Raw genomic sequence first — 27,696 nt, 5'->3', positions numbered from 1 at the left:
CACTTTCTCATGATCCCTTTTTTTTGGGGGGGGCAAGGTTTCTTTCTAAAAACAGATTCACTTTTTCCCCATGACAAATATGTGAGAGGTATGAAAGATACAAGTATACTTCATTCAGCCTTGCACTCTTTTGCATTCTCTTTGAAATCAACAAAAAGGCTCCACCTTCCTAAGCTACTTCAGGCATGTTTGCTCCCTCTCACTAAATACAACTTATTTTTGTTTTCTTTGTAACCGTCTAAAGTCCTCATTATACCATGCTGACTTCTAAATCATATGTAAATAACTGAGGTCACTGTCAAAAATCGAATGCTTAAAAACAGGTAAATTATTATCATGGGTGAATATGAGTCTTCAGAAGCCAATTTGATTTTTGCTTTTCCTGGGAACAGTGTCATGAATTCATACTGGTACAAACCTGAGCAGCACCAATTTAACACTTTATGCCCTCTGCAGCTATCTAAGAAGGCTGCCTGCATGTACTGTGCATCATCATTCAACTGCTTAGTACTCAAGCTGGTTTTCTGAATGAGTGCCTGTCGTAGTAGAATTGGTTCCAATAAAATTGAAAACACTATAATTGAAAATTTCTTTTAAGCCTTAACTTACAGATTGCTCCTTCAATTTTTTATGATATTATTAGTATCATACACTGTCACTCCACTGCCATATTTCGTGGATAGTTCATAGATAATCAGGTCTTTCACAAGTCTAAAGTGCATTTCAGTAAATTCACTTCAGTAAATTCTTGCATTTCCTTCTCATAAATAAAGAACTCAGTAAGTGATTGGTAAAGAGCTTGTAAAATCTAAAATATTATGAACTGCAAAGTTTGATAATTCTGTAGAAACCAATCAAATGGAGCACTAGCATTCTCATTCCACTAGGAGATGTTGAGGGCTACAGTTAACGCATTCTACATCTTGCCTTTGGCTTCCTTACATGGCCTCTTGAGCACACAGCCTCGAGCCTTTGGGATGCATTCCATCCTCTTTTTGCTCATCATCTGTGCCTCAGGGGCACACAGCCACCAAACCAGACAAAACCCCCTGAGCCTCCCCAGCCTCCAGCAGGGAAAGGCAACAGCTAGGCCCTGGATGTACTCCTTCTGTCCCAAAGAAAGCTAGAAAGATGAGATGTCATGCAGCAAAGACAGAGGATATGACTCCACCATCAGGAAAAGAAGGGAAAAGTACAAAGGCTCAAAAGGGAAAAAAAGAGTTTTCATTTTGTGCCCATTAATCATTTAGACAACTGTACAGGTCCACAACACATACACAAGCAAACCCATAGAGTGCTGATTGCAGCATTTGTTCTTTACATATAACTAACCGTTGCTTTGCAAATTGGTTCCTCTGATATATTTCGCCATAAATAATCTGTTTGAAGTAAATATTAGATACACTATATGGGCTGCTCCCCACTATCTTTTTTGTATATTGCCACTGCACAAAGAGAATTTGATTGACAAAATAACACACTGATATAAAACAGGCAGAAATGCCATGTCATAAATCACAACAGAAAGAAAAGAGATTATCAAACAACTAAATAATGCAACCCACAGCAAAACATACCAGTAAATCATACAAAGCAGGGTAAATTAGATAACACTGTCCATATACAATTACACCAGTTGGCTCCCACAACAGCCTTTAAATGTGACATGTTATTTGACATGTACGCAATTAGGGCTTAAAATCAATTTTTTTCTATTCCATTTAAAATAAAAAATGTACTATTTCAAAATCAAATGCTACCTTTTTAGTCAAGATGGACAAGAAATAGTATCAGGTTAGCAGCAGCATCTCAGCAGCATAATGCAAGGCAGAAAAGGATGGCTTCCTTGAATGCTGTGAAAGACCAGATCTCAGATCATTATTCAAGCACCCTATTCATGCTTATTTATTATTCCAACCCTTTTCCTCCCATACAGGGCTTATTGTAAAATCAGGACCCATTGAAAAGTAAAAACCCTAAAGCATGATTATATGGATGACACATAAAATATCAAAGAAGGTTTAGCTCTTTCCAGGTAGATGTGCGCTGTTAGAGAGCCGTAGCATCTCTAGTGTTCAGCCCATGGAAAAGTGACAGAAGTGACACCCTGGTACAGCCCTGGGAGGAGGAACATTGCTGATGTGATGCTTCAGGGCTGTCAGATTCAAATACTTTCTCTGCCACTGTACTTTAATTAGAAAACGCAAAGCAGCAGTGCTTTGTTTCTTTACCCGTTTAGACAAGCATTAGAAACTTTGACTGGTTTGAGTGTAAGTTTGAGAATGAAGGCCTTTAGAAAATTTTCAGTGTTCAGCATCACTAGGTGATAATTGCCAGGCTAGTCCCAGCCTCCTTGTGCTTTTTGGCTATCCACTGACACGTGGGCACATCAAATGGTTCCATGGCTCCAGGCTGACAGATGGGTGACATGATGTCACCTGAAGATCTGAGAGACATGTGGGTACAGGTAAGTAGCCTAGGTTTTTGGCTTTTCCTCACTTTCACCTGCTGTCTTTCCAGCCAGAGAGAGAACCTTTCACTGTCCATGTTCACAATCTGCTTGCATGGCTCTTCCAAAAGTAGTTCATTCCCTCTTCCCTGGCTGCTCTGTCTCCTCCTGACTCCACTCCAGTTACAACTGCTGAGACACCCTGTGCCTAAGGAGAGGAAGGTGGACAAACGTGCTTACAGAAGGAGCTGACAGTAGGTAGCAGACCATGCAAAAAAACAAGGGGTCTGCAAAGGTTCCTGAGCTGCAAGGAGCCACAAACCCAGTTTTAGACCCCAATCTCTGTGGAGTTTATGTTCTAGAGGCACATTGTTATATCCATACTGTGCTGTGGCATGCAGCAGACTGGTGGCCCAGCTAGTCATAAGCAAGTTCAACTTGGTGATATCTTCCTGTGCTTTCCCAGAGATGGATTTGCTGCACAGCCCTGGAGAAGATAGGTAACTTTTATCTCAAATTCTTGAGTTGCATTTTTCCTCATTTTTACCTCTCCAGCAATCATCTTCTGGCCAGATTCTCCCTGTTTATCCAAAGCAGGCTGTGCTGACAAAACTACAATTCTGACAGTTTGAGGAATCCATTTGAATCATTAGCATAAAGTCAGCATCATTCTGCCCTGATGGTTTTAAAAAAGGTAAAAAGGAAGCAGTTTACAGTTTCCACAAAAATTTTTCCCCAGGTCATCATGAAACTTTTGGCTCACATGAGGAATCAAATATAATACATTACACCTGAAGAGAGCCCCCAAAAATGAGATCATGGCACAAGGTAGAAACCCAGGGAAATGTTAAACATCACAAGTAAATAAAAATGGGAGGGTTTGCCATTCATTCTTCCTTCCTTTTCTGTATCTGTCTTGTCTCTGAGTAGGGGGGCTGCTCCATCAGGAATTGGCTTTATTTTATGATCACACAATACTTGCTTATTAGATACAAATAGAATAAGTTTGAACTAAACATAATAACTCTTCACTCTTTTATTCCTATAGAGAACATGAAATCTCAGGAAACTATAATTACTGAAACAAACTGTCCTGCAGTGGTGGCTGTAATCAGGATCATACTTTGTGGGCACCATGTAGGTATTACAGTGGCTTCCTCTAGAATGCTTCTGTGCACCATCCTGTTGGCATTAATGCTGGGCTGTGGAATCAGAGATAAAATGAATTCTAGTGATGAGTGATAAAGCAATTCCTTACTGCCTTTCCTTTCATTCTATGTATGATTAAAAAAATGTTGTCTTTTTAGAGAAAGCTCTTTCTGTATCCTTTTAATCATGTTCATACAATACACTTGATTGCAAAGGACAAATATTCTGGAGAGTCCTCATTTCAAACTCTTGATTTCTGATGTTGCAAACAAATTATTTTCCTGGAAAATCATACTAAAACTTTAAAAATCACACCTTTTGAGGGTGGTTTTCCTAGATACACAGGAAGCAATTAAATCTCACCACATTTCTCTTACTTTCTCTTTGAGGCCTGCCAATTCCAACCACATGCAAGACCTAACTATGCCTTAGTAAACGTGGTGGAACCACCAGATGTTCTTGCAAGTCACTGGGTGTGATGGGGAAAGGTTTTTCTCAGCTTGCCTGTGGCAGGGAAGGAGGATGCAGGGGAGACCCAGAAAAATTCAGCTGCTCCCAGTAACGCGTCCCCTGAGTTGCTCAGCCTAATTTTATTTTTGCAGAGGACAAGCACGCCGCCTCGGACGGCAGAAACGTTCCAGCATAGCCTTTAACTGGGGGACAGTGCTTGGAAATCCCGTTTGCACCCTGCGCTGTGCCCGGTGCCCAAGGAGGGCGGCGGGCCGGGGGCTCCCGCGGCTCCCGAGGGTCGGGAGAGCCCCGAGCCGCCCGCATGGCCTGTCCGCGGGCCGAGGGCCCCCTCTGCTGCCTTCCTGAGGGAAACAGCGAGCTTCCCCCTCTGCGGCCTTCCTGCGGGACACAGCGAGCTTCCCCCTGTGCGGCCTTCCTGAGGGAAACAGCGAGCCTCCCCCCTGCTGCCTTCCTGAGGGAAACAGCGAGCTTCCCCCTCTGCGGCCTTCCTGCGGGACACAGCGAGCTTCCCGGGAAAGGAGCGCTCCCGCACACGGCCGGCGGCGCTGCCTCAGGACAGCGGCCGGGGACTCGCCTCTCGCCTGCTGGGGATGGCCGAAGGAAGGTTTGGCCTCTCTCCCGCGCGGGTGAGTGGGAATAAAGAGGTGATTAGGGCACCTCACAGGATATTTCCACCTCCTGTGCCCGCAGCTGCCCGTGCCTCAGTCTGATGCTCTGTCATATGAGGTGGCTGGGTATTTTTCCTCCCCCTTCGTAGCTGCTGCTACAAAGGCCTGAATGTGAAAACACATATGGCACTCTTCATGTGTAGGCAATACCTTTCCTCAGCTATGAAAAAACAGGCAGTTTTGCAGTCCTTATTTATGGTGTTAGCAGTAAGTCAATATACCATACGATCAATACACAATCAATTTTCATAACTGGAGGCAGACAGAAGGGCAGCACTCAGCAGTCATCCTCCCAGTGCTGAAGTGACGAATGACTATGTGGCAGTTCTGCTCATAAAACACTCCTGGTGGATCACATAAAAGATCAAGTCATCTATTTAATGCATGAGAAGGGACACTGATCTTACCACACTAAACCAGTTCTGGGCCAGTCTACCTTCAGCGTTCTGATTGCAGCTGTATTTACTCAAGGAGTCACACAGCTTCTCATTGAACCTCCTTGGTTTGTTACTGTCCTTTTGATAAGTTTATCTGCTTTCAGTCTCTGCCTGGGCATTTTATTGCTCCTGACTGCAGTTAGGAAACCCACAGAAAGGGTTCAGATAAGGTCTTACCAAATATATATGGAAATGCACCCACTTCTCACTTTTACTCTTTGATTGGCAGCTGCAGACAGTCATTGCTGTAGGAATCTCAGAGACGGACAGGAATTAAGAGTTCATCATACCACATAGCAAAAGAGCAAAAGCAGAGAGGATCCAAACTCAGGTAAAGAAAAAACATCACATTACAGAATACCCTCACCTCTCTGTCTCCTAGGGGCCACTCCAGATATTCTCTGGGTTTTACCAAGTGTGCTTCTTAAGCCTGATGCATTCATATAAGTGCAGCAAGCATAACTGGAGAGACAGCCCCATCTGACTCAAAGTATGACAAACAAGCTTGTGAAGTCTTGTGGTCATTGCATAAGCTGAAACAGAGCTGAGAATATGTTGTGAGAGAAGTTGTTACTATTCTCATGTCTTTTTTAGGTACCAATGAAAGAGAAAAGATGTTTTAGATTGGGTCAGCTGTAATAAATACATGGGTTGTCAGGTACGGGTGCAAAAAAACAGCCTTTAAAAAATTGTGGTCCTCCAAACTGATTCCCCTATAACTAGTGGACATGCACCAATTCTTCTGGCTAGGAGAAGAAATGAAACCTCAAGAAGAAGACTGCCTTTTCCTCTATGGCTAAAAAGGCTGTTTTCCTGCCTGAGAAAGAGGAGGGTTTTTTTCCAAAACAGGTTTCCTTTTCAGTCATAGACAATAAAAACATTCTACTTCTCCTGAGATCCTTTGTGGTTTTCATTTTGTAATAGGTTTGGTTCCATGCTTAAAAATGCTCTGATAAAGGTGATAAATTTGGGTGTCACTTGTCTCTGAACCAGACTGAAAGCAGAAAAGCAAGTTCATCTCCAGCAGAGGCCAGTGCACATTTCAAAATAAAGCATCTTGCCAAAGTATGTTTCAGAGACCTGTACAGGCATGTTTCTTGAAGTGCTCTCAGCACTCGCTTGCACCAGGCACAGTACTAACATGTGGCACTACCCCTCAGTGCCCTGTTCATCATTTCATAGTCCTCTCTGCCAACTTCTCTCTTTTTCTGCAGTTCTACTTCACAGTTTCTTTTCTGACACCAAGTTTTGTATTTGTCAGTGCATAAATAGAACCAGGATTGTAAAAATATTCTGCTTGGCAGCCAGGCTTGGCAGTTCCAATCAATTAGGGCTGGAAGTCATGATGGGATGGAGAAGGCAGCCCAGGCCCAGCGTGTATAAATGTTCTCATGGCCCAAAAATTCTCTTGGCAACCCCAGCCCCAAGCGATTCAGTCCGCTTAAATTACTGTGCTTTCCAGTGTGCCTGTGCTGGTCGACTTTGTTTGCCTCATACTTCTCGGGTTAGTGATAGCTCAAGGATTGTTTCTGTGGTGCTGACAAAGCATCTCCTTACCTTGGGCCTGAGGGTAAGAGAGGTGGTTGACAGATCTCTGGTGAGCATTCCTTGTGGCTCTGTAAGGGCGTCCTGAGGCATAAGATAGCAGTGGAACTGCAGAAGTGCACAGCTTTCTGCGCTGCTTTCTGTGGCTATGGTCAGTCTTCACAAAAATGGAGAAGGTGGCACTTCCAGCTCAGCTCCACTTGCAATCTGTTCAGCTTCTGCAGTGCAGCCCAGACAAGCCACAGAGAAAAGCCCTGTAGGATTTATAATAGAAGAAAGTAACAGTGGTAGTGGTCCAGCCAGCAACTTACTCTTACACAATTGCTAGCACAGATTTTAGTGGCATGTAGTGCAGCACACGGTAAACTAAAATAGTCATTCCTCAGATCTGTGCTGGTATCTATCTATCTATCTATCTATCTATCTATCTATCTATCTATCTATCTATCAAGATAACTTAACTATATCTTTACTTACATGCCTTCTACATGCCTTCAGCCACAGGGATAAACAGTGTTTCCAGTGGCTATGTGTCTGTCCACAGCTGAGTGCATGCAACACAGAACTCTGATAGCTCATCTCAGCTGTCAGGCAGAGCAACAGGGAGAAGCTAGGACCAAAACCAACTGTGTTACCACTGCAGCTATGGATTCCTTTGATTCACTTGGCAGCTGATGCACCTTGCCAGATATAGGTTCAGTTTCTCCCATGGGTACTGCCTTATCTGATACCAGCTCTTGCTGGTGAAGCAGAGTTTAGTAGTGATTCAGTCAAGAACAGAAGAACTCAAATTCATCAGTTGGCTCAACAAAGAGTTAGGTTTGAATTTAACATGGTCTATGTCCAATAAGAAAATGAAAGCATTGGCTGTCAAATTTCTGCCTGTGCTGCAGCCAGTGGGTACCTGTGTGCAGCACTGACTGTATGCTGTATACACAGATCTATGTGTGTTCCACACTCACTATAATAGCTGCATCTTTCTATTAGATCCTAAAATGTAAGTTTTGGAAAACCATTCTGCTGGAAAAGGTGCTCTGGTTTCAGCAGCAGTCTTTGCTGAAATGGTGGTTCAGACACTGCTCTTGTGGGCAGACTAGTCTCAAGTTATGGGATCGGCCAGATGTGACTGCGTCCTGATCTTCAGCTCTCTTTCTCAATCTGGTAATTTCAGACAGGCCTTCTCTGCTCTCAGTATAGTTCCTAGAGTTTCCCCCTCCAACAAGGCCAAAATTATAACCATGGTATTCAGGCAACAGATTCAGATAATCTCTCAGATTAACTGCAATGGGAGTTCATCGTCTTGGTTGCTGGCTGCTAACTGCAGGCTACCTTGTGGCCATCTCTTGTGAAAATTCTTATCAGACTTGTTCAGTGGAGTGAAGTATTTTCCCAGTTTAGCTTCTTGCCCTCAGAAAACATGCTTGAAATTATTATTTTTTTTTTAACTCTGGTACTCTTTGTGTTAAACCTTTTGGCCTACTCTTAACTTCTTTTCTCCTGTAAAGGAAGTCTACTTTGTGTCCTTGTACTGTGAGTGTTCAAGTTCTCTCTTAGGCCCTGTTTAAGCTTTGTTAAACCCTGTATTGCTTACTTACCCAACAAATACACAGGCTTCATTTACCTTTTACAGTAACCAAAACTGAAATTATTGATTACCTGTTTCCTTCAGGACACGGTGTTAAACTGCTTCAGTTCCAAACTAGAGAAACTGCACACAGCAGAAAATCCCACAGAAAATGTAAAAAGGTCAGTAGTGCATTTGATGACATGAGTGCTTATGAAGCCACATAATTCATCATTTGTTACTGCAGAACTTGTTCCTAGGGGGATTAACATTTGCCAATAAATATACCATATGCTGGATTCTGCATGGAGATTTTTTAAGCTACTTTACCAAGTCATTATGGATCTCCCATGACAACTATGACTAAAATGGGCCAAACCCACCAGGGTTCCCTAGACCAGTGAAGCATGTAGGTTAAAGGATGAAGTCATGTCTCATTCGTGTACCAATTCTTCAGTGAGACGTTTACAATTAAATAGTTTGGTTGTGACTTGTCTTTTGGGCAGAACTATTACTCCTCTGTGAGGTTGTGGATTTAACCCTTCCTTCTCCCCAGAAGAAGAATGGAGAAAGAACACAGACAAAAGTAAAGTACAGTTTGAATAGCTATTAGTGTCTGGTGAGGTTTAGATTCCAACAAGAATTGTGGATATGGAAGAGAGGCTATAAGTAATCTCCTATTACAATTAAACTGTAATTTATTTTCTAAGTCAAAGGACCAAATGAAAGAAATACAACTAGTTTTTAGAAGTTGGTCTCTCATAGGAACCTCTTATATGTTCCACTTTCATGCTGTCATGGTCCTTCCTTTGCAAAGTTGCCTGAAACTGCAGAGAGAGAAAATGGGCTTTCCAGCAACTGCGGCAGGAAGCTCTGCGAGACAGACACAGGCATGAGCTCACTCACGCTCTGTGGCTGCTTGTACCAACCAGCTGAGAAAAATCCTTTTGCAGATGGTGAAAAAGCATCAAATTGCTTCTTTGGATCTCAGCTATCTTCCTGACTCCTGTGCCAAAATAGTTAATATTTCCGCTGCCTCCCTTCAGCCTCTCCCGTGTTACGCTGTGCCAGTAAATGAAACAATGGCCCTTTAAAACACACAACCTGCCTTTGTGCGTGTGCAGACTCAAGTGCTCACACCAAACGTGTTTGCTTTTGACGTAAAAACACTATATATACACACCCAACACTGCATGTGCTGAACTAAAACCTAAATCACGTCACCGGAGACAAATTCTTTGAAGAATTAAGTATGACTAGGGGCAGGTCCACAGCATGTGAGAAACTCTGAAGACCTCTGGAGATGAAAGACATTACTTAATTTTAAACACTGGGAAAAATTCCCAGTATAGCTGGAAATTAATGACAATATTCCCAAGGAACTTCATTAGAAGGAATATTTGGCTCATGTGACATAGTACAGATGGTTAAATTTTATCATGATGGATACTGTGTAAATGACTAAATAAAGGAGGAAAACACATGATGAAATAAAAACAATAGCAGTATATATTTTCTGAAGTGTTCTTAAAATGGGTGCTCAAAATAGATGTAACTCTAGACTTTGCTTTTGTGAAAAAGTCTTTCCCCTGTTTTAAGTTTCTGTTTGCAAGAACACAGAGATTTCCTAAAGCAAACCATGCATAAGTAGAGTAAATTCCAGTCAGGTAATATTCATGTGAATGCATGTCCTACCTGTAGAAGTATATATGGCTTCTTTTCTCTGGCCACTGTACCAGTGCAAGCTTGACATATCTGAGAGGAAGCAGAACAAGAGAACAGTCTGTGTCTGCTTATCTATTTCAGCTTATTTTTAAATGTAAAAAACTTTCAGTAAAGCCAAATGCCAGAAATTAACAACCAGGTAATCCCGTTGGCCTGTCTGATCAAGAAATGACATTATTTCAGTGCTACAAAGGAAATGGTTCATAGAACTGGCAAGTGGGACACTTTTTCCACAGTAAATTTAAGACAGTTGCAATGGCCAAAATTAGCCAAGGCCACAGCCATACATGAAGGCACTATTTTGAACAGAAAAGCCCATTCAGTGTCTTTCCTTCTTCTCCCCTGTTCTTCAAATAACTTTTCATACCACTGTGTTTGAACAGATAAAAGCTGTTTGCACTTGATAACATAAAATGAGCGCTGTGTAAGCAATCCATTCCTGCAGCAATCATGGGTGGTGCACAGAAGAAATGATAGATTTTCTGTGTGTGTTTTGAAAGACAGAATACTTGAGAGCCCCCATTATCCTGACCGTTTCAGAATGGTTTTGCTCCAACACATGTCAGGGAAATGACACTGAATGGGCTTTCAGGGAAAAACTGTCTGACAGCCCAACTACTTGCAAATCATTAAGTTGCCAGTTTTTTCTTTCCTATCAATAAAGTAAGATAGAAAGCAGAATGAAGTAATTTAGCCACATAGGCAGTTAGCAAATGCAAGTTCTTGAGAGCAGAGGATGTTGATTAGCCATGGGACCTGTGAGAAGCCATCTCATCCAGGTAATTATGAGGCCTCTGAGACCTGCTGGTCTATTGCCTGGAGCAGTACTATGATTTTTGGCTGCTAGATTTTTTCCAACAGTCATTGCTACAGCCACTGTAGACTTCTAAATCATTATTTTGGCTGATGAAACAGTAAAGGCTTGAGTTCATCATCCACAGGATGATCTCACTGTTCTGCAGGTGTCAAGCAGAGATCGTCTCTGCTGTCTTCTCAGCCTTGTTGTAACACAGGTTAATTACAAGAAATGTGGCCATAAAAGAGAATGTACTTCTCAGTATTCTCACCACCAAAACTTACAACACATTAAGAAGTTTGAAATAATTAAATATCATTGTAGACATGTCTTTTTTAGAAACAACAAGTTCCCGCTGGGGTGAAAATGGGGTCTCAAACACTCCTTTTGTTCTCTCTCAACAAGGCAGCACCCCAAAATGCACATATGCACATGCTTCTGTGCTGATTTCGTTAAACCATTTGTGTTTACATATGTATTTTATTAATTTAGAATAAAACAAAATGATTACTTGTAAGTCTGCCTATATTCAGAAATATTTTGTCCAGAGGTATTACGAAAGTTACTCATCTGTCACATGCATGTCTGTCCAAAAGAACACAGAGCACAGAGTGAAGTCTCATTATTATTCCTATCTGTCACTGTTTTGGAAACTTGCATAATCTCATGCTACCTTTACCTTGAGCACTGCCTGCCACTTTCAGCACTATCTGGAAATGTTACACGCTCTGTCTCCCTCTGGTGATCAGCGAGGCCACAGGGCAGCCAGCATCCCTGTGATGTGTTTCTGTGGTCTGCACACAGAGCACTGTCCATTTGCCACCCAAAATCCTAACTACTGCATGCAGATAATATCTGCATTCTTACCCACATACCTTCTATTTTAACAGCTTTGTTCCTGCATTTTGCCGACAGTTTGCTGAAAAGTGTTTCTGTAGTACTTTAGTGCCTGAAGCTAGAGAAAAATGTTAGATTTATGCTTTAAAACCTGGAGCGTGCTGCACTCCGTGTTGCATAACAAAAAGCATCTGGAATACAGAAAACAATACTCTGAGGATAGTTACTAATTGGATAATCATACTAATGATTTTGCAGATACTGAGTTTCAAATAGAATTCCAATGCAAATGGTTTGAACTTGTCTCCTGAAAAGTTTGTATCTAAAATCTTTCCAAGGCATGTTGAATCAAGTTCAAAATATATCATTAGGAGAACTGTGGCTCCTAAAGAGACTTTTATGTGAAATATTTCTTACGGATCTCCCTTTGCCTGGCACAACATACTTTCAGTTCTTCGAAGTTACTGTTATTCTTAATAGGCAATGTTTGACTGACATATGTTTTGCTCCATAAATCTAGATGAAGATCATAAAATACCGGAGAAAACCTGTTAGTTTAACAGTAGCTGCCAAGTTATATTTTATGTTATACCTGTGTGACATCTTAAATTCTTCTGATGTGTATCTATATATTTACATATAAATATACATATAAAAAGAGTGTATATCTATTCACATACTTGGAGGACAAGGGCAGAAATGAAAAATCAATCTCTGTAGAAATGGATTTCTCCTGTTTCTGGAATTCCATACTGTCCTTACTGTCAGAACAGATTCATTCTTTTCCCCTACCTGACTTTATAGTGCTAAAGATATTGGCTTCCATCTGCTTCAAAAGGTGAAGTTACAGGAGAAGCGTGAGGGGCCTCGACTGCCAAGCACTTACCTAGCAATGTAAATTTCCATGTGGCTCAGATACTTTGGTTTTAGTCAAGTCCAAACTCTCTTTTCCTTAGTCTCTGCTGGACATGGTCCAGTCTTTGTCTTAAAGGCTGCTCAGACCAGATAACAGACATGTTAAACACACAGAATCTGGTCTAAAATGTTCACATGGAGGTGCAAGTCTCTCCTGTCTTTCAGGAGAAAGGCTGAAATAGGCATTGAAATAGCTCCCTAGAGATGCCTACTATTTGTAATGTGGCAAATTTCTGTGCCCAACAAAACCAGAAATTCCAAAAGAGTGAGTTCACTACTTTTCCAGTAGAGAATTTTCACAAACACAACCTCAAATTAAATCACATTCATTTCATGTCCAGGTGAATATTTTGTCTTTTTTACACTGCCTAATGAAATACATGCCATTTAATGTTAGTTTTAAAAGTGTAACAAAAAGCAAACTAGGAGACAGTCTGGGGTTTTTAATTGCTATGGCATAGAAAGGATTTTCTCCCTGTTTCAGCATATGCTTACCTTGCTTATATGAAGGCAGAAAAGGCTTTCAAGGTAAATATTTGCAATGGAATTTCTTTGTAGTAATCTTTGTTCTTAACTTCTTTTAATACTTTGAAATACTCCTTTTAATGCTTTAAAGCATTTACCCTCAGTATCAAAAGATTTGTGAAGACATATTGCTATTCTACTCAAAACTGGCAAAAATTATCCTCAGTGCTGACACTGGATGTCACTGGATGGCAGTTTTCTACCACAGAGTTGGAGTTGCTCAGAATATGTTTGTTTTCTACTCCGTACTGTAGAGGGAAAACAGCTTCAGAAAAGCCACTTAGGAGAGTATGCCCAGGAACATATCAGACAAACACATTCAAGACACCGAGGCATCCAAGTGACTTTTAGGTGAGACCAGTCAGCACTTTTGCCACAGTGCTGTTTGTACTATTTTAAAAGCAATGCATGTAAATTTATTTATTGCAAATGCATTCCCAGTGGAACCAGAAATTATAGGCTATAGATTTTGAGGATGTCTCTTTCTTCTGTTAAGATTTTAGGAAATCCAAGGACAATTGTGATCTAAAACATCATCTATAAGGGGTACACCAAGAATTTTCTCATTATCAAGTGTCTCAGAAAGTAGTTCACACAAATGCAGCTGCCTCAGACATGGTTTTGGGATTTAAATCTTCATGGTAAGAGGAAGTTTATTGTCTCCTCTAAGTCAACTGTCAGATGTCATGCTCCAGGAAATAAAAGAATTGGCTGATTTATTTACTTTTTTACTTGGTAAATAGAGGACCTGGAATAACATAGATCTAATCAGCATCCTACTGTGTATTGCCAAGTGAGGTCTTCGTGAGTAACATCAGTGAATTATCCCCTGACACCAGCAGGAAACAGTGAGCACTGCTGCATGAGGTACCCAAGAGAGCTTGTAGCACCTGTGGCAAGTTCAACAAGTGACATATTAAAACAATTCCCTCTGAAAAACGGAAAAAAACCTGTGAACAGCCTGTTTTACACACGCACTTTTATGGTGCAGCTCTCTTCTGCACAGGCCTTGCTCCCATTGCTAGGGAAGCAGGCAGCTCATGTACAGTATAACATGTAGACAACGAGACTCCCATAAAAAACCCTTTGCTTCTAGCTCCTGGTGCCTGGTGAAAAGTGGGCATTGCACTGAACAAAAGGATTTTATCTTAAAAGACCAGAAGAATATTTTAGAAGCTGTTACATTTGGGTAGACATTTTCAAGAAAGCCCAAAGTTAAGTCACTTAATTTAAATCCTTAGCAAACCTGTAGGTGAATCTTACCTGACCAGTGCTCTCAGTAAATAAATGCCATATCATGGAACACAGGCAGAATTATTGGTTATCTTGACAGTGCTATAAAAGTCACAAGGTGTGGAGACCTCACAGTTTTCCCTTTTAAGTTGATTCTTTAAGCGGAAAATCGCAGTAGAATTACAGACCCATTAAAGGAGGCCTGCCTAAAAGGGCTCTCAGGAGGTCATCCAGGTCCAGCTGCCTGCCTCATGGCATTTCTGATGGTTGTTGCTGGCATGTCATTTCAGACAGTTGCTTCTCCCACCTGTTCTTAAAATTCTCTGATTACGACTCTCTCCCATCTTCCCCCTGGCTATTGTTTCCAGTGCTATCATTACTAGTGGAAAATTTTACTAACACATGACCTCCATATCATTTGCTACAGTTCTATATTTACTGCTGCTTGTTCTGCCCCTAGTAGACAATGTGCAGACCAACAAGGAGGAGCATTATTTCCATCCTCCTTTTTAGCTGTGTACTGGAAGTCAGTGGTCTTAACATTTTCATGCAAACACATAGGTATATGGCCAGGCCACAGCTTTTTGAACTGCAAAGCCCCTGAAATTTGTCCCTAAGCTGCAGTTTTTCCACACCCTATCTAAATGTAAGGCTTATGCTCATGTTTGAACAGGAAAGAGGGCAAACTCCTTTTCCCTTCCCTTCACTTCCAGACCCACATGATTTTATTTTCTTGGAGCAGTATTGCCTTCTGAAAACAGAGATAAAAAGCTAGCTCTGTGTTCTAACAGCATCAGGATTTCTTATCAGTTTCCCAAATATACCCTGAATAATTATTTTCCTTCTTCCTGTACACTGCTTGCCAGTAAGCACACTGGCAAAACACCTAACTGTTAGAGTGGGAAAGGAAGTGACTCTGCAGCTGTCAAAAAATGTTCTCCAGGAAACAGATGGCTAGAGCTATTATTTACAGCTGACCATATATGTTAGACAAAAGCCGTCCACACTACAAAATCTGGAGTATCTGGAAAAGTGGTGATGCACTACTAAATGAGGTGCAAAGAGGATGGGTGGTTGGTGCTGTGTATGCAGCACAACTCTTCTTTATTGGAAGATGTTGTGTGGCATATTAAGGACCTACCTGCTTTCTCCTGTCTGAAGTCTCTGATACTTGGATCAAAGTTACATATTGAATAGCCATTATAATGAAGAAAAGATGGGTACAAAGAGTGAACAGTATGTCTGGTGTGTGCAAGAAGGTGATAGGGCAGTGATACTCTACAGAGGCAGAGGATGGACTGAGGGTAATCCCCTGCATGGGCTTTTACACTTGGGCATGGAGTGCTCACCCTAGTTCTATGTCTGAAAGATATTTTGGTTGCAGAGCAGGTGCTGTGCTTCTCCTGCACAACTGTTTGCTTAATTGCAACCTCAAAATGCAGAGAAAAAAAAAGTTATACAAAAGCTAACTACGTAACAGCCCATACTTGGGAACAGCTGTACAGTGGGAAAGACATTTCAGAACTTAGAATAGGAAATGAAATATATTTTGAGAAATTATTCCTACTATGTCATTGCAAAACCATTTCACGACAGACAATTAAGCCTTTTAGTTTGATGCTACAATTGCACTTTTAAAACAAATCTTTCTGTTGATTTTTTATTAAAATCAACAGGTTTTTAAAAGGTTAAGAAATATTTCAAGCCTATGAGGAGGTGAATTTTAGTCTACATGCCAACTTGTCTCACCTTTGAGATCCCTTCACTAATCCATTAATTCATACCTGGCATATGATGTGCTGACATTTTTACTTTAGTTTTGATTGTGTTGCATGATCATATTCTGATGTTTTTTGTGATGGTAGGTGATGAAACATGCAACAAATCAGCTCTCAGCATATTTCTGAGACAGTTACCATCTTGTTATAATAAGTGGATGTTGGAGTGGTTTTTTTACTGTTACGCTGTCAGTCATATTTTGTTATGCCATTAATCTTATGCCAGCTTGATGTTACAAAAAGGTTTCTGAGTGACAGTTACAGTGAAGCGAACATTAAATCCGAACTGTCTAACTAGTCTCTTCCATCCACTTCATACAACTATCCTGACTATAGTTTATTTATTAATACCTTATTAAACCAATGTATTTGACCTCTCACTTGGACACTGAAAGGCAGACAAATGGAGTATTATGAAAATGCTCCTTTACTAATGCAGAACAAAGCACAGCCTACCATTCTGCTAATGAAATTAAAGCACCATTCTTGCAGTTTTGATGCTGCATGTGCGTCCATATGCTGCTTGTCTCAAAGAACAAAAGAAATCAGTCCAAACCAGAACCAAAGAAATCAGTCAACCATGAAAAAATCACAAGGCTCTTAGCAAATTATTTTCATTTTTCAAAAAAGGAGTCAGAGATTACCTGAAATTGGGAATTCACTACAGTTCTCTGGCACTCTGTTTATCACCTTTGGTACAGAACTGCAGGATAAACACCAGGAGGCTTATGTTGACATCTTCTGGGTGAAAAGTTATACTTTGTGGTGTCCACAGGTACAGTTTTACTAGGACACACATTGGTTCATTAGCAGATTACTGACTTCTTGGATCAAAAACTTCTGAGTGGGTGGAGGAGGATCTTTTATGTAAGAGTTGTAATCAAAAGGGATTTATGTTCTTGCTAAAAGCTTTGGATAGGTGATATTTTCTGAAGATGTTTGATGGAAATTCGCTGATCATCTCTTCTGCCTCTAGGAAATGCTTATGCTTTGCTGACAGAAGCCTGACTTAGACTCACGCCAGAAGAGATATGCTTCAAGGATTATAAACTAAACAGGAGAAGTAACAGCACCTGGATTTTATAGCTGCTAAGGATACAAATACACAAAGCGCACAGGCATCAGCCAGCTGATCACAGAATCAGCATTTCTCTATAAGGCATGACATCAGATGTACCATGTGCAGGCTTTGGGGCCCTGGGTAGGAAAGAGACTACAAATAAGGAACAATAAAATCAGCAGTTTATACAACACAAGTTCATCTTAGGCCTTCCAGACACTACTTTTTATGCTTACATCAAGCTGGTCTCTCTTCTGCACCAGCTTGCCCCAAAACACCTTTCTGTTTCAATGTGCTCAGGAGCCATGAATATCTTTAACCACACATCCCAAACAGCTCCTGGCATCATATTATCTCTTCTAGTAATCTGCATTGCCCTAGCATACTTGCATTATGCAGCAGATTCTCCACATGCTGTATAAGAATACACTTTGTAAATTGCTACATTGCAGAGAGCAGATAACTTTTAAATCTTCAAGACTCTAGAGTAAGCAGTTTCTTATTTCCAGGATTTGACAATATTTACATCTTGATCTGCTTCAAATCCTTTCACTGAAATTCAGTTTTATCCCCTGCTTCAGCTAGGAACAACAGACTGTGGCAGACTTTACACATCCCCAGTCAGTCAAGATCATTCAGCAGGACTGCTGCTTCTGCCATTCACATGAACATGGTCAACTCTCTTCTTCTCTGCATTCTCAAAAATGCAGATTGCCAGTTTGTTTTAAGCCCCTCTATCAGACACAGAATTTCTCTTTTTTAATTCTCTTTCACCACTCTGGCAATTGCAGCACATATGTCTCTTCTCATTCTGCTTTCAGATTTTTCATATGCACACAGATGACAGGAGGCCCAGTTAGAGGTATTGCTGTTCCTGACTCACAGATATTTTTGGAAGTTTGGTTGTTTCTTTAAACAGGTCAGCTAGCGTGCGAGGTTTATCACTTTAGCTAAAAAATCAGAGTGCTGCCAAGTGGCAGATAAGAACTGTGGAAAGAATTTCTGAGTTTCATTTCCTCAAGTACAGACTTTTATTTTTTAATATTGTGTGGGTTTTGGAGTGGGTTTTTTGTGTGTATGTGTGTAGTGTGGCTTTTTTTTTTGTTTCGGTTATGTTGGGGGGTGGTTGTTTGTTTGTTTGGGGTTTGTTTGATTGTTTTCCTGATGTCTCAGCTGGCCCTGTATTTTTCCAGTAGTATTCTGTGCTTACCCAGGGTGTCTGGGGCATTCAGGCATCCTGGCCCTTGCAAGCTGTGTGGCATCACCCTGAAGATTGACACAAAAAAAGACATTTTATCACACCTAATTAAAGGCATCCAAATAGTAAGTAACTATTCCTATAGCTTTACTATCTCAGCTACCCTGTAGTAAGTAGGAAGGGATTAGCTAATTCTCCGGGCAAATATGACATATCTAATAGGCAGAATGAATCATAATCAGGAAGTTTTTCTCTCCTCACTGACCATAAATGAAGCCTAAAGAAAAGGCAAGAGAAACTGCACAGAAATCAACTGCATTTTACTTAATCAAAATCCTCATATGCCCACATTTTTTTTAGTTACTAGTTATGCATTTGCAGGAATTTAATTATCATAATTTTTTTAAAGATTATAATTTTTATGTGCCTGCCCACTACTGGGAGATTGGAGCTCAATGATCTATAAAAGTCCTGTCCAGCCCAAACCACTTCATGATTCTATGACTGTCTTTGTGACAAAGAAAAAATTTCCTTGGCAAACTTTCTTTGACTTCCCTGTGTTATATTAGAACAGTCAGCAAAACAAATCCTCATGACTTTGAATCTTTCTCAGAAAACTGTAGCAGTCTTCAAATGGAAATAAATCAACATATCAAAACAAAATAAAGCAAATGTATGCACACATATTTGCTATAAATAAATGTGACAAGTAAAGATTGCCTAGTAGTCTGCTTTTGGATGTTGTGCTGTAGGATGCATTTGAAGAATGTACTCATAGTCTACCAGAAACAAAGTGAATTAATTCATTTTCTCTGAAAAGTTAAAAGAACATTCATTAAAGGGATCATGACAGCTTTGAGAGAATGTGGATTAGAGTTTCAGCAGATTATGCAGTAACAGCTCAGCAAAGCTGAGCACACTGCCAGTGCTTGGCAAGTAGCAGTAATTGGTAATTTAAAACTGCATTTACACAGGTTTTAAAAAAATTTCTACATGTTTTAAAGCTGATAAAGGACTACTAAATATTAAAGCAACTTTTGACACAACTAATTGACTGAAATCCAGAAACTGGATTTGTCTAATTATCAAATGAACATCAAAAAGAACAAAAAAACCTTATAGCTCAAAAGAGGAAATGAATTACAGGAATATCTGCACTCAGAGTATCCTATTAACACCATCTTTATTTCCTTTTTACAAAAAATAGAAATAACAACAGACAAAACATACTAAAAAAACAATCAATGCTTTTGCCTTGATCTCACTGAGGAGCTGCTCAGGCAGAGTCCTGGATGAAACTTTGACAGTATATGCTGCTGACAAAGGGAAATAAAGATATATGACAATATATCCATGCAAGACACAAAGTACAAAACGTGTTCGGTGGCCTAACAAACATTTTGGAGGTTGCAAGTGTCATAACAATTTTCAAATTGTTACTTCTGCTCACCCATGCCTTTACACAGCACAGCTTACAAACAAGTTACATATACACATATATCATAAAAAAGATTTGTATATGGTATAACTGATACAAATTAAGGCATCCTAACAGCTGCTGTTTTGCTGGTGAGGGCTATGTCTCATATAAGTGTTTCAAAAGGCTATATTTCAGGTATTTCAAACAAAGTGAGACATCATGACATGTTTTACAGGAAGAATTCCTGCAGCTCTGGCTCTTCAACACTCTTTTGACTGTCAGATTTCTGGATTTTCCAGTTGATGTCATCATGCCTGGAGAAAAAAACAGAGAAAATTACTCAGTGGTAAAATTAAAAATATAAAGGGGTTGGCAATGTGTTTATTTACCCTGTTTTGTTTCACTTGTATGTATTCAAATCTGAATTAATCTTTCTCTCTGGGCTCATTTTCTAGACACATGCTAAAAAAAATACTTCTTAATATTGTGGATTTTTTCTGAGTTATAACTTCATTCTGAAATCAAACCTGAAAACCAATGGGATGATGAGAAGCTTTTTAAGTCACAGCACTAACTAGTGTGCTGTTGTCATGTTCTGGTAATAATGCAAAGAATATAAAAAAAAATTTCCTTGTACTTTAGAGGAAAGTATCACAATGATGGAAGGATCCACTACAATCAATATTAGACATATCCTATTGGTTTCTGACTCTGCCTGTAACAGAATTATCTTATCACAGTTAATATCATCAGAGAGAAATGAACCTCTCTATCTATTGTATAGGAGATTTGAATGAAGCTTGCCAATTAGAGTAGAAAAATTAAGCACAACATATCTGTAGCACTCATTTTCTTCACTTCCTTTCATATGCTCTTGCTCTGAATTCCCAGTATGTTCACCTTCTCTTCAATTAACCCTTCTAACTGATTGTTCACTAAGCATCTAATCCACAGCAATTTTCAAACCTGTTAAGAGCCTCAATTTTAGTTATTAGTACTGAAGAGCAAAACTCCTACAATACAACCATGACTAGCTGGTTTGCTGCTGTAAAGGACAGACACTAGAGTGAGACCAAGAGTGTGCATTAAGGAGTTTGCCCTTTAACTCATAAGCCTGACTCTTGTAAGCTAGAATAGCTTTATTTCAATCTACAACCATCACAAAGAATCAAACATTCCCAATAAACTTACACTTAGGATGGTTAATTAACCTGGTGGTCACTTCAGGGTTTAAGAAGCTGACCTCATGGTTTTGGGTCCTAATAAGAAATGCATGAGGGATCATTCTATTTTAAACCCCTCTTTATTCATCTTCATTACAGCTGTCACATACCCAAGGCAAGATCAAAAGGCACAGAATTGAGCCAGACCAGACAGATTTTGCAGAACTGAGTCTGAGGAGATAAAAGAGGAGCTTAACTCTGCCATTCCTACAATGTTGGCATTTCAGGTGCATTGCTGTTACCATAGCATTACCTGTGTATCTTTACTGAAGGATGCTTTATAGCGCCATGGGTGAGTTCCCCATGGAGAGGCTCACTAGGCCCACCAAAGAGCCCTTTGGCAACTCTACAGCTGCAGTGTGACCTCAAAGAAAATTTCTGGCTAATGCAGATGTCTCTAGGCAACAATACTGAACAGATATGCTTTTTACAACTGGAAAAAATGTATCACTAATATTGCAAGTTAGAAACCAAATTTCTAATTAAATTTCTAACAGATTCTAGTGCCCATATGGCCACTAATACATCCCCTGATGCAACAAGCAGTGACACGTGATCACAACATTTCACCAGAGAACAAATGTAAATCTTCTGTGACAAAGTTACTTTCACATTCATGTTATACTCTACTAGTATAGTTACTAGCTACTGGTTAGTAATTAGGTAATCGTTACTATTTTGTTGGACATAGAGATAAGCACTCTTTTTCTGGAGAATATATTTGAAGATGTAATTTATCCCTATTAGGCCTAGCAGTGGGATATGTATTAGCTTAGACCCACTTGCTGTTTTAGAAGCATGCCCATTTCACTATCAGACAGACATGATGATGGATTCTGCCCAGTGCCCCCAAGTAGGAAGCAATTTTTGCTGTTCATAGCTGTACCTATGTACAGGGTTTTATATTGATACGGTGAGTTACTGTTTATTTTAATGTAATGCAGATCTCAGATGACTCAAAGTGTGGGAAGGAACTGTTCATTCGCATACAGGTAAGATGGAAAAAGGCTACAAATATTTGCTTGGAGTTGTAATATGCAAAAATAATCCTTCCAAAAGAGGAAAAAGTATCCCAAACCATCTTACACATCCAAAATTTCCTTCAAGGCTTTAAGAAAAATAGAGTGTATCAAATTTAAATAGGCCACTAAGAAATTTTGCAGAGTCTTCTACTATTAAGCTGTGACCAACTTGAAAAAGTAAACTACAAACCCTTAATGTACTTTGGGGTACTTTGAATGAAAACAAAAATAAAAAAAAAAACCAAATGAAAAGAACAGAAGCTGAAAAAAAAGTGCTGGAAACTAGCTGGGAGGAATGCAATCTCACTGAAAGCAGATTTTGTATAATGACGTCAGATTTCAGAAAATGCTAATGAAATCCCCTATTATAAGGGTGTAGTGTCACAATGGGCCTGGGAGAGTGTTTAGAAATATAAATTCCCAATATAAAAATCTGTAAAGTTTTTAACCACCAAAGACTGTCCTGTTTTCCAAAAAAGTTCTTTATTTTTTTCAAAATAGTTCTGAAATGCTAATTATGTAGTGTCCCCAGACTATCCAGGGAAAATTCAAACAGTGTCCAGGAGGTTGTAATGCATACAATGGTGATGTTCTTTTAAGATTTAAATGTCACAACTACTGGGCATCATGTAGCTGACAAATGACAGGCACCCATTTTGCTATTCAAAAATCACAACATATGCTACAGGTCATTACAAAGGCTAACTTAGAAGTTCTGAGAACCTTCAGTCTGTGTCCTGATTTCTGAAAAGCAAAATACAACTCCCATTCTTTTGTGATGTTTGGAAATCTCATGCACAGACTTGGGCACACAGTTTGCCCACCTCCTGATTTGTGGGCACTGTAACACCTCCTCCAGCTGTGCCAGTTGTGCACTCTGCTCCTTGCTTCCCACTCTCTGGATCTCCAAGTGTCTGTGGTAATGGGGGCTTTAGGACATGGTGCCTGCACCAGCAGTGCCTGGAGGGATGGCCAAGAGCTCGTGCGCAGCCATCACCCTCCCAGCAAGGGACTCCACAGCCCTGCAGTGGCAGCCAGACATTCCCGTCCCTCATTTCTGGGAAAATGCCACACTGCCATTCTCACAAGAGCAGCATGCACGGCAAGTGACAAATTACAACAACTGCTTACACCTAGGAGATGGCTCTAACATAAGAATGAGATTAATCATTTTGTATTCCTCTACAGGCAGCTGGATGTTTTGACTGGAAGCTTCCCATTGATGCTCCCTCAGACTGCTGCTATCCAGTTTTCTGCACAAAAGTTTCCCTCTTTGTTTTCAGGAGAGAATGAAACCTCTTGGAAATCTTACAGTTTCTGGTTTCACATAAGCTGTGCCAATGGCTTCTGAACAAGACTCACATTTCCGTTACAGAAACAGAGTTTTTAAGTATGGGAAGGTCCTGGCAATAGAAAACTAGTGAATGGACCCCCCTTCCTTAATATATTAGATATTTAGAAAACACTAACTTGAAAGTTAGGAAACTTAGGGTCTTGAACAGCAGAATAACTAATTTCAAACTAACTTTACATCTCAGTTTAATAGAAAAAGAAAAAAGGAATTTGTGAGTGTTAAGAGTTAAATGCAAATGGCAGGTCATTTTTAGAAAGCATTTGCTTATAAAATAAACATTTTATCAACTGTTGTTTTTTCCAAAATATCTTTATGTAATTGAGGGACTGGTTTCCATCTGCCTGAATAATCTTGAGGGAACAGGACTAAATTAAGGAGTTTGAATACAGTCAGAGTTAATCTGATATTAAAAAGAGTTAAAAAACAGACTTAACTTCAAGGTCTAAGGGAAAATAAGGAAAATGTGTGAAAACAGAAGAGCACTTATTCTTAAAGTAAAGCATTCTGCTTCATGCTCTCTGTATTCTCTTTAGAGATGAACTGTGGTCTTTTTGCTCTTCTCATGAGAGGAAATTTAATTTCCATTCTCATCTGGTACTTGACTTTTATTCAACAGAGGCAGAACGCCCAGCCAAAGTCTGCTATATACCCTAGTGGATTTATGAGCATGAATACTTTCTGTACTTGCTTGGAACTGAAATCCTGTAGCCAGTTCAATGGTGACATCAGCAGAAATCCATCATAAATTTTTGCTTTTCTAGGAATTTAGATGTTCATCTACTTCCCCTCTTGTGAATCAATCAGTTTGAGTGCTTCAGTTACAATGTTAAAAAACACATACAATTTGAGAAAAGAAGGCAACAGAGATGCTAAACATTACCAGGCAAAAGCACATACCAAGCATAGTTACACAGCTCTTCATTCAACGTGCTAGAAGAAAGACGGGTGTAGCTGAAGTAAGGATCCTGAAGAAGTACAACATCATAACAATTAAGAGCATGCACAGAGCTTCCCACATGCATAACATGGAAATTAACTAAAACATGCAGTCAGATAGCCACAGTAACATTTAAACAGATTTCCTTTTTGCACCTGAATTTGTTACCTCTTTGAGATATGTGCTGTGGTTCTTTGGGTTGGTATGAAAATTTATTCTTTCCACGGTTCTGATGCTGGCAGCAGTAAAATGCAAACATGGTCTCTTCACAGAACAAGCATTTTATACTGCAAGCATCAACACTGTTACAATTACCTCATACAATCCTTCAAATTTCTTAGGGAACTACAAAAAATGCTCATGGACCTGCAACCTATCAGAGCATCTTTCAAAACAGATAGTCTTATGAAATAAGTCTGTCACTATGAAATCTGTCTTCATAGTCCGTCACTATGAAATCTGAATCACCCATTAAAAAAAAAGGCATTGTGTTGTAAAATTACCTTGTTAAACTGGCTGTTCAACGAGATGGTGCATGTCTTTAAAGACTCAAATCAGTAGTTCATATTGTGATTCTAAGTCGACTAAGAAATGCAGTCCCACTTTTATTTAGCCCTTTAGGTCTCCTTTGAATTTTTCACTGTTTCATTTAATTTCATTTCAGTTTGCAACACCAATAGCTATCAATGGTCCAATAGCACCCACTAATATGGACTATTCACTATTTCCCAGTTCTTCTTTTCATTCTTTCTTTTGCCTCCTCTTTGCCTAAGATTTTCCTGTATTTTTCTCCCATTAACTTGTCATACTTTTTACAGTATATAATTCACTACTGCTGCCCCTCCTCCTATTAGCCTGCTTCATGTTTTTTTATTTTGAAATTATTGTTTTGCCTCATGTCTTTCCATCTACTGCTTCCCTCCCTGCCTGTCTTCCACAGCGGATTAAGACATCTACAATTCCCTCTCACTCATCTCTATTGTATCTCCAGATGCTCACACTTCACTCCACAAACATACTGCATCCACAGTATTTCCTACATCTGTCTCTTCTATTCAGTACAAAATCACAGAATCACAAAAGTAACTAGGTTGGAAAAGACCTTTGAGATCATCGAGTTCAACCTATGACCTAAAACCTTGAAAGATGCATTTGCTCCAAGTATTTTCTCCTCTCTTTTAAACAAGAGGACCAGTCTTTAAAGTGCACACAGCCCTCTTTCCCTTAGGTTCCCAGAAAAGGCACTCTGCTGTAGAGAGGGAAAGATCTGAACACAGTATGTTTTCTGACAGGCCAACCATAAGCTCTGGCACAAGAAGACTCTGTGCTATGAGTCCCTATGGCCAAGGAAGACTTACTGCTGACAGCTTCAACACTTAGGGTTGGCTGTAGCTCCCACAGAAGCATGAAACACCATTTCTGCAATATTTCCTGTTATTTTTCTTATTTGGTTGGCCTCACCAGTCTTTACTGGACAGGACTAGTCCTTCAGTTATTTACTCCTAAGAAAATGCATGGTTTCAAGACTGGCATTCTCATTGTATGTTTTGTCACTCACTGCAGCACCAAACATCATTTCCACGTGAATCACATCTCTGTGGAAAGCTTTCAACACAGAATATGGGAATCATGTGCCCTAAGAGCACAGACTCTATACATAAGCAATATCTGCCACTCCTTGGAAAATTCTTCCAAAACTGAAGTGGATGGGCTTTCTGTAGGTCAAATACAATAAAGTATTTGTGTGTATTGTTTTGCAATAGAAAGGCAGAAGGAAGAAGCTGTCACACTTATGCATTACTTAATAAGACAAGAAAAGAAAAGGCCCCTCCTTCTTTCAGTGTACTCACTGGCTTGTTTCTTCCTTTTGAGACAACTGCTGGATTTCCCTTGCTTTCTGTTGTCTTCCTTCCTAGTGAGGTAAAAGGCAGCGTTGAGGAGGTTTTGATGAGGTTTGCTGTTTGACAGTTGTTGTTGTTATTTTGGTTGCCACTCAGTGTCTCCATTATGGAGCGAAAGGCTCCAAAAGGCCTTTTCAGCTGGTCCCCTGCATGCTCCCCAGAGCTGGCTGGAGCCCGCACGACTCCTTTGCTCCGGTCTTTATCCTTTTCCTCATTCAGTTCTGATTCTGCTAGCTCCACCTGCACCACAGGCTCCTCAAAAGTTACTCGAAGTTTCAAATTTTGAGAGGTCCTGCGCTTTGAGGATGGGGACTTGAGAGCACTCTTTGGGCTGGTGGCAACCTTCTGGGCAGTAGCACTGTCAGTGCTGGATGGAGAGCTGTCTGCACAGAACTGGTTCTGAGGGACAGTGCCAGACTGATATGGGGCTTCATTATCCGCATCGCTGCTCTCCGAAGTGGGGGAAGGACTGTGGCCGTCCACAGACTTAGAGACCCTGATGCCAAAAGGGAAGCGCCGTCCTGCTGTGGAAGTGTGCTTCTTCAGCATCATGTTCAAACTCTCTGCGCTCTCAACACTCTCCACTATAGGCTGAGGCCTTGGTTTGTCAGTTCTTTTCACAGGGGTGTTCTTGTGGTCCTCAGAATTAGCTGAATCTGTATCAGACTCGCTGAGAGACCGCTGCATCAGCTGCCTCAGTCGGGCTAACTTCAACTCCCTTTTCTCTGGCAAAATCTTCTTCACGTTCTTGGAGGATGCATGAGCATCCTGAAATTCCAAAGTCAGCTTTTCCTGCATACAGACATTTTCAGAGATTTCCTTCCCCAGCAACTGGCGCAAGATTTTATCAGAGTCCTCATCTTTTATCTTAGCTCGAGCACGAGTAGATGTGCTCGTTCCCAAGCTGCCAAGAATCTGAATCCCATCTTGGGTGTTCAATTTACTTTTTGGGGGAGACAATTCATCTACTTCAGATGGTTTCCACTGGGGTTTGCCAGAAGCAGGAGATGATGGCAAGCTTAAAGAAAAAAAGAGGAAACATCACAGCAAAATTAAGGCATATCTAAAATGTGAAAGTGGCATTTCCAATATATGTGTCTGTCTTAGTTTATTGTTACTTATCCTTTTCATTGCTACTCATATGGAATTCATTACTGTGATGCCACAGCAAAGATTCCATAGAGAAGGATGTAATACTGTTTTTGCTTCTATGTAGAGTTTGAGTGCCTTCATTTTCTCTCACCAAAAAAAAAAAAAAAAAAACCAAAAACCAAACCTCCTTAAAATCAAAACTTAGAATGGCTATTCAAACATCAAATATGACTTTATGAGGAAAACTCTAGAGAAATTACTCCTATTTGTGAGAGTTGACATGAAAAAAAATCTCCACAAGGCCAAATGTCTACTATTCAAGTCACATCATAATACAAAAATAGCTTATTTTAGGTCGTGTTCAAGTACCACCTCTCTGCATAGCATTAATTTCATA

General features: G+C 40.1%; 1 protein-coding gene across 4 annotated transcripts in view; it reads right to left on the bottom strand.

The window, feature by feature from the left end:
- Positions 1 to 19,511: 19,511 nt before the first annotated feature.
- The window catches only part of SNCAIP (synuclein alpha interacting protein), an 89,365-nt gene continuing 81,180 nt past the window's right edge, over positions 19,512 to 27,696 (bottom strand). For 2 of the 4 annotated variants that reach the window (XM_064735949.1, XM_064735950.1), the window contains exons 10-12: positions 26,157 to 27,225; positions 24,267 to 24,334; positions 19,512 to 20,084 (exon numbers count right to left, since the gene is read on the bottom strand). In XM_064735949.1, coding sequence (XP_064592019.1) covers positions 20,000 to 20,084; positions 24,267 to 24,334; positions 26,157 to 27,225 — 1,222 coding nt within the window. In that variant the 3' untranslated portion in view covers positions 19,512 to 19,999. The remainder of the gene's footprint in view (positions 20,085 to 24,266; positions 24,335 to 26,156; positions 27,226 to 27,696) is intronic. The other 2 variants (XM_064735952.1, XM_064735953.1) reach the window with 2 other exon arrangements.

This window comes from Zonotrichia leucophrys, chromosome Z, assembly GCF_028769735.1.
Source record: "Zonotrichia leucophrys gambelii isolate GWCS_2022_RI chromosome Z, RI_Zleu_2.0, whole genome shotgun sequence".
Taxonomy (NCBI): domain Eukaryota; kingdom Metazoa; phylum Chordata; class Aves; order Passeriformes; family Passerellidae; genus Zonotrichia; species Zonotrichia leucophrys.
This window is presented reverse-complemented; position numbering and strand designations above follow the sequence as displayed.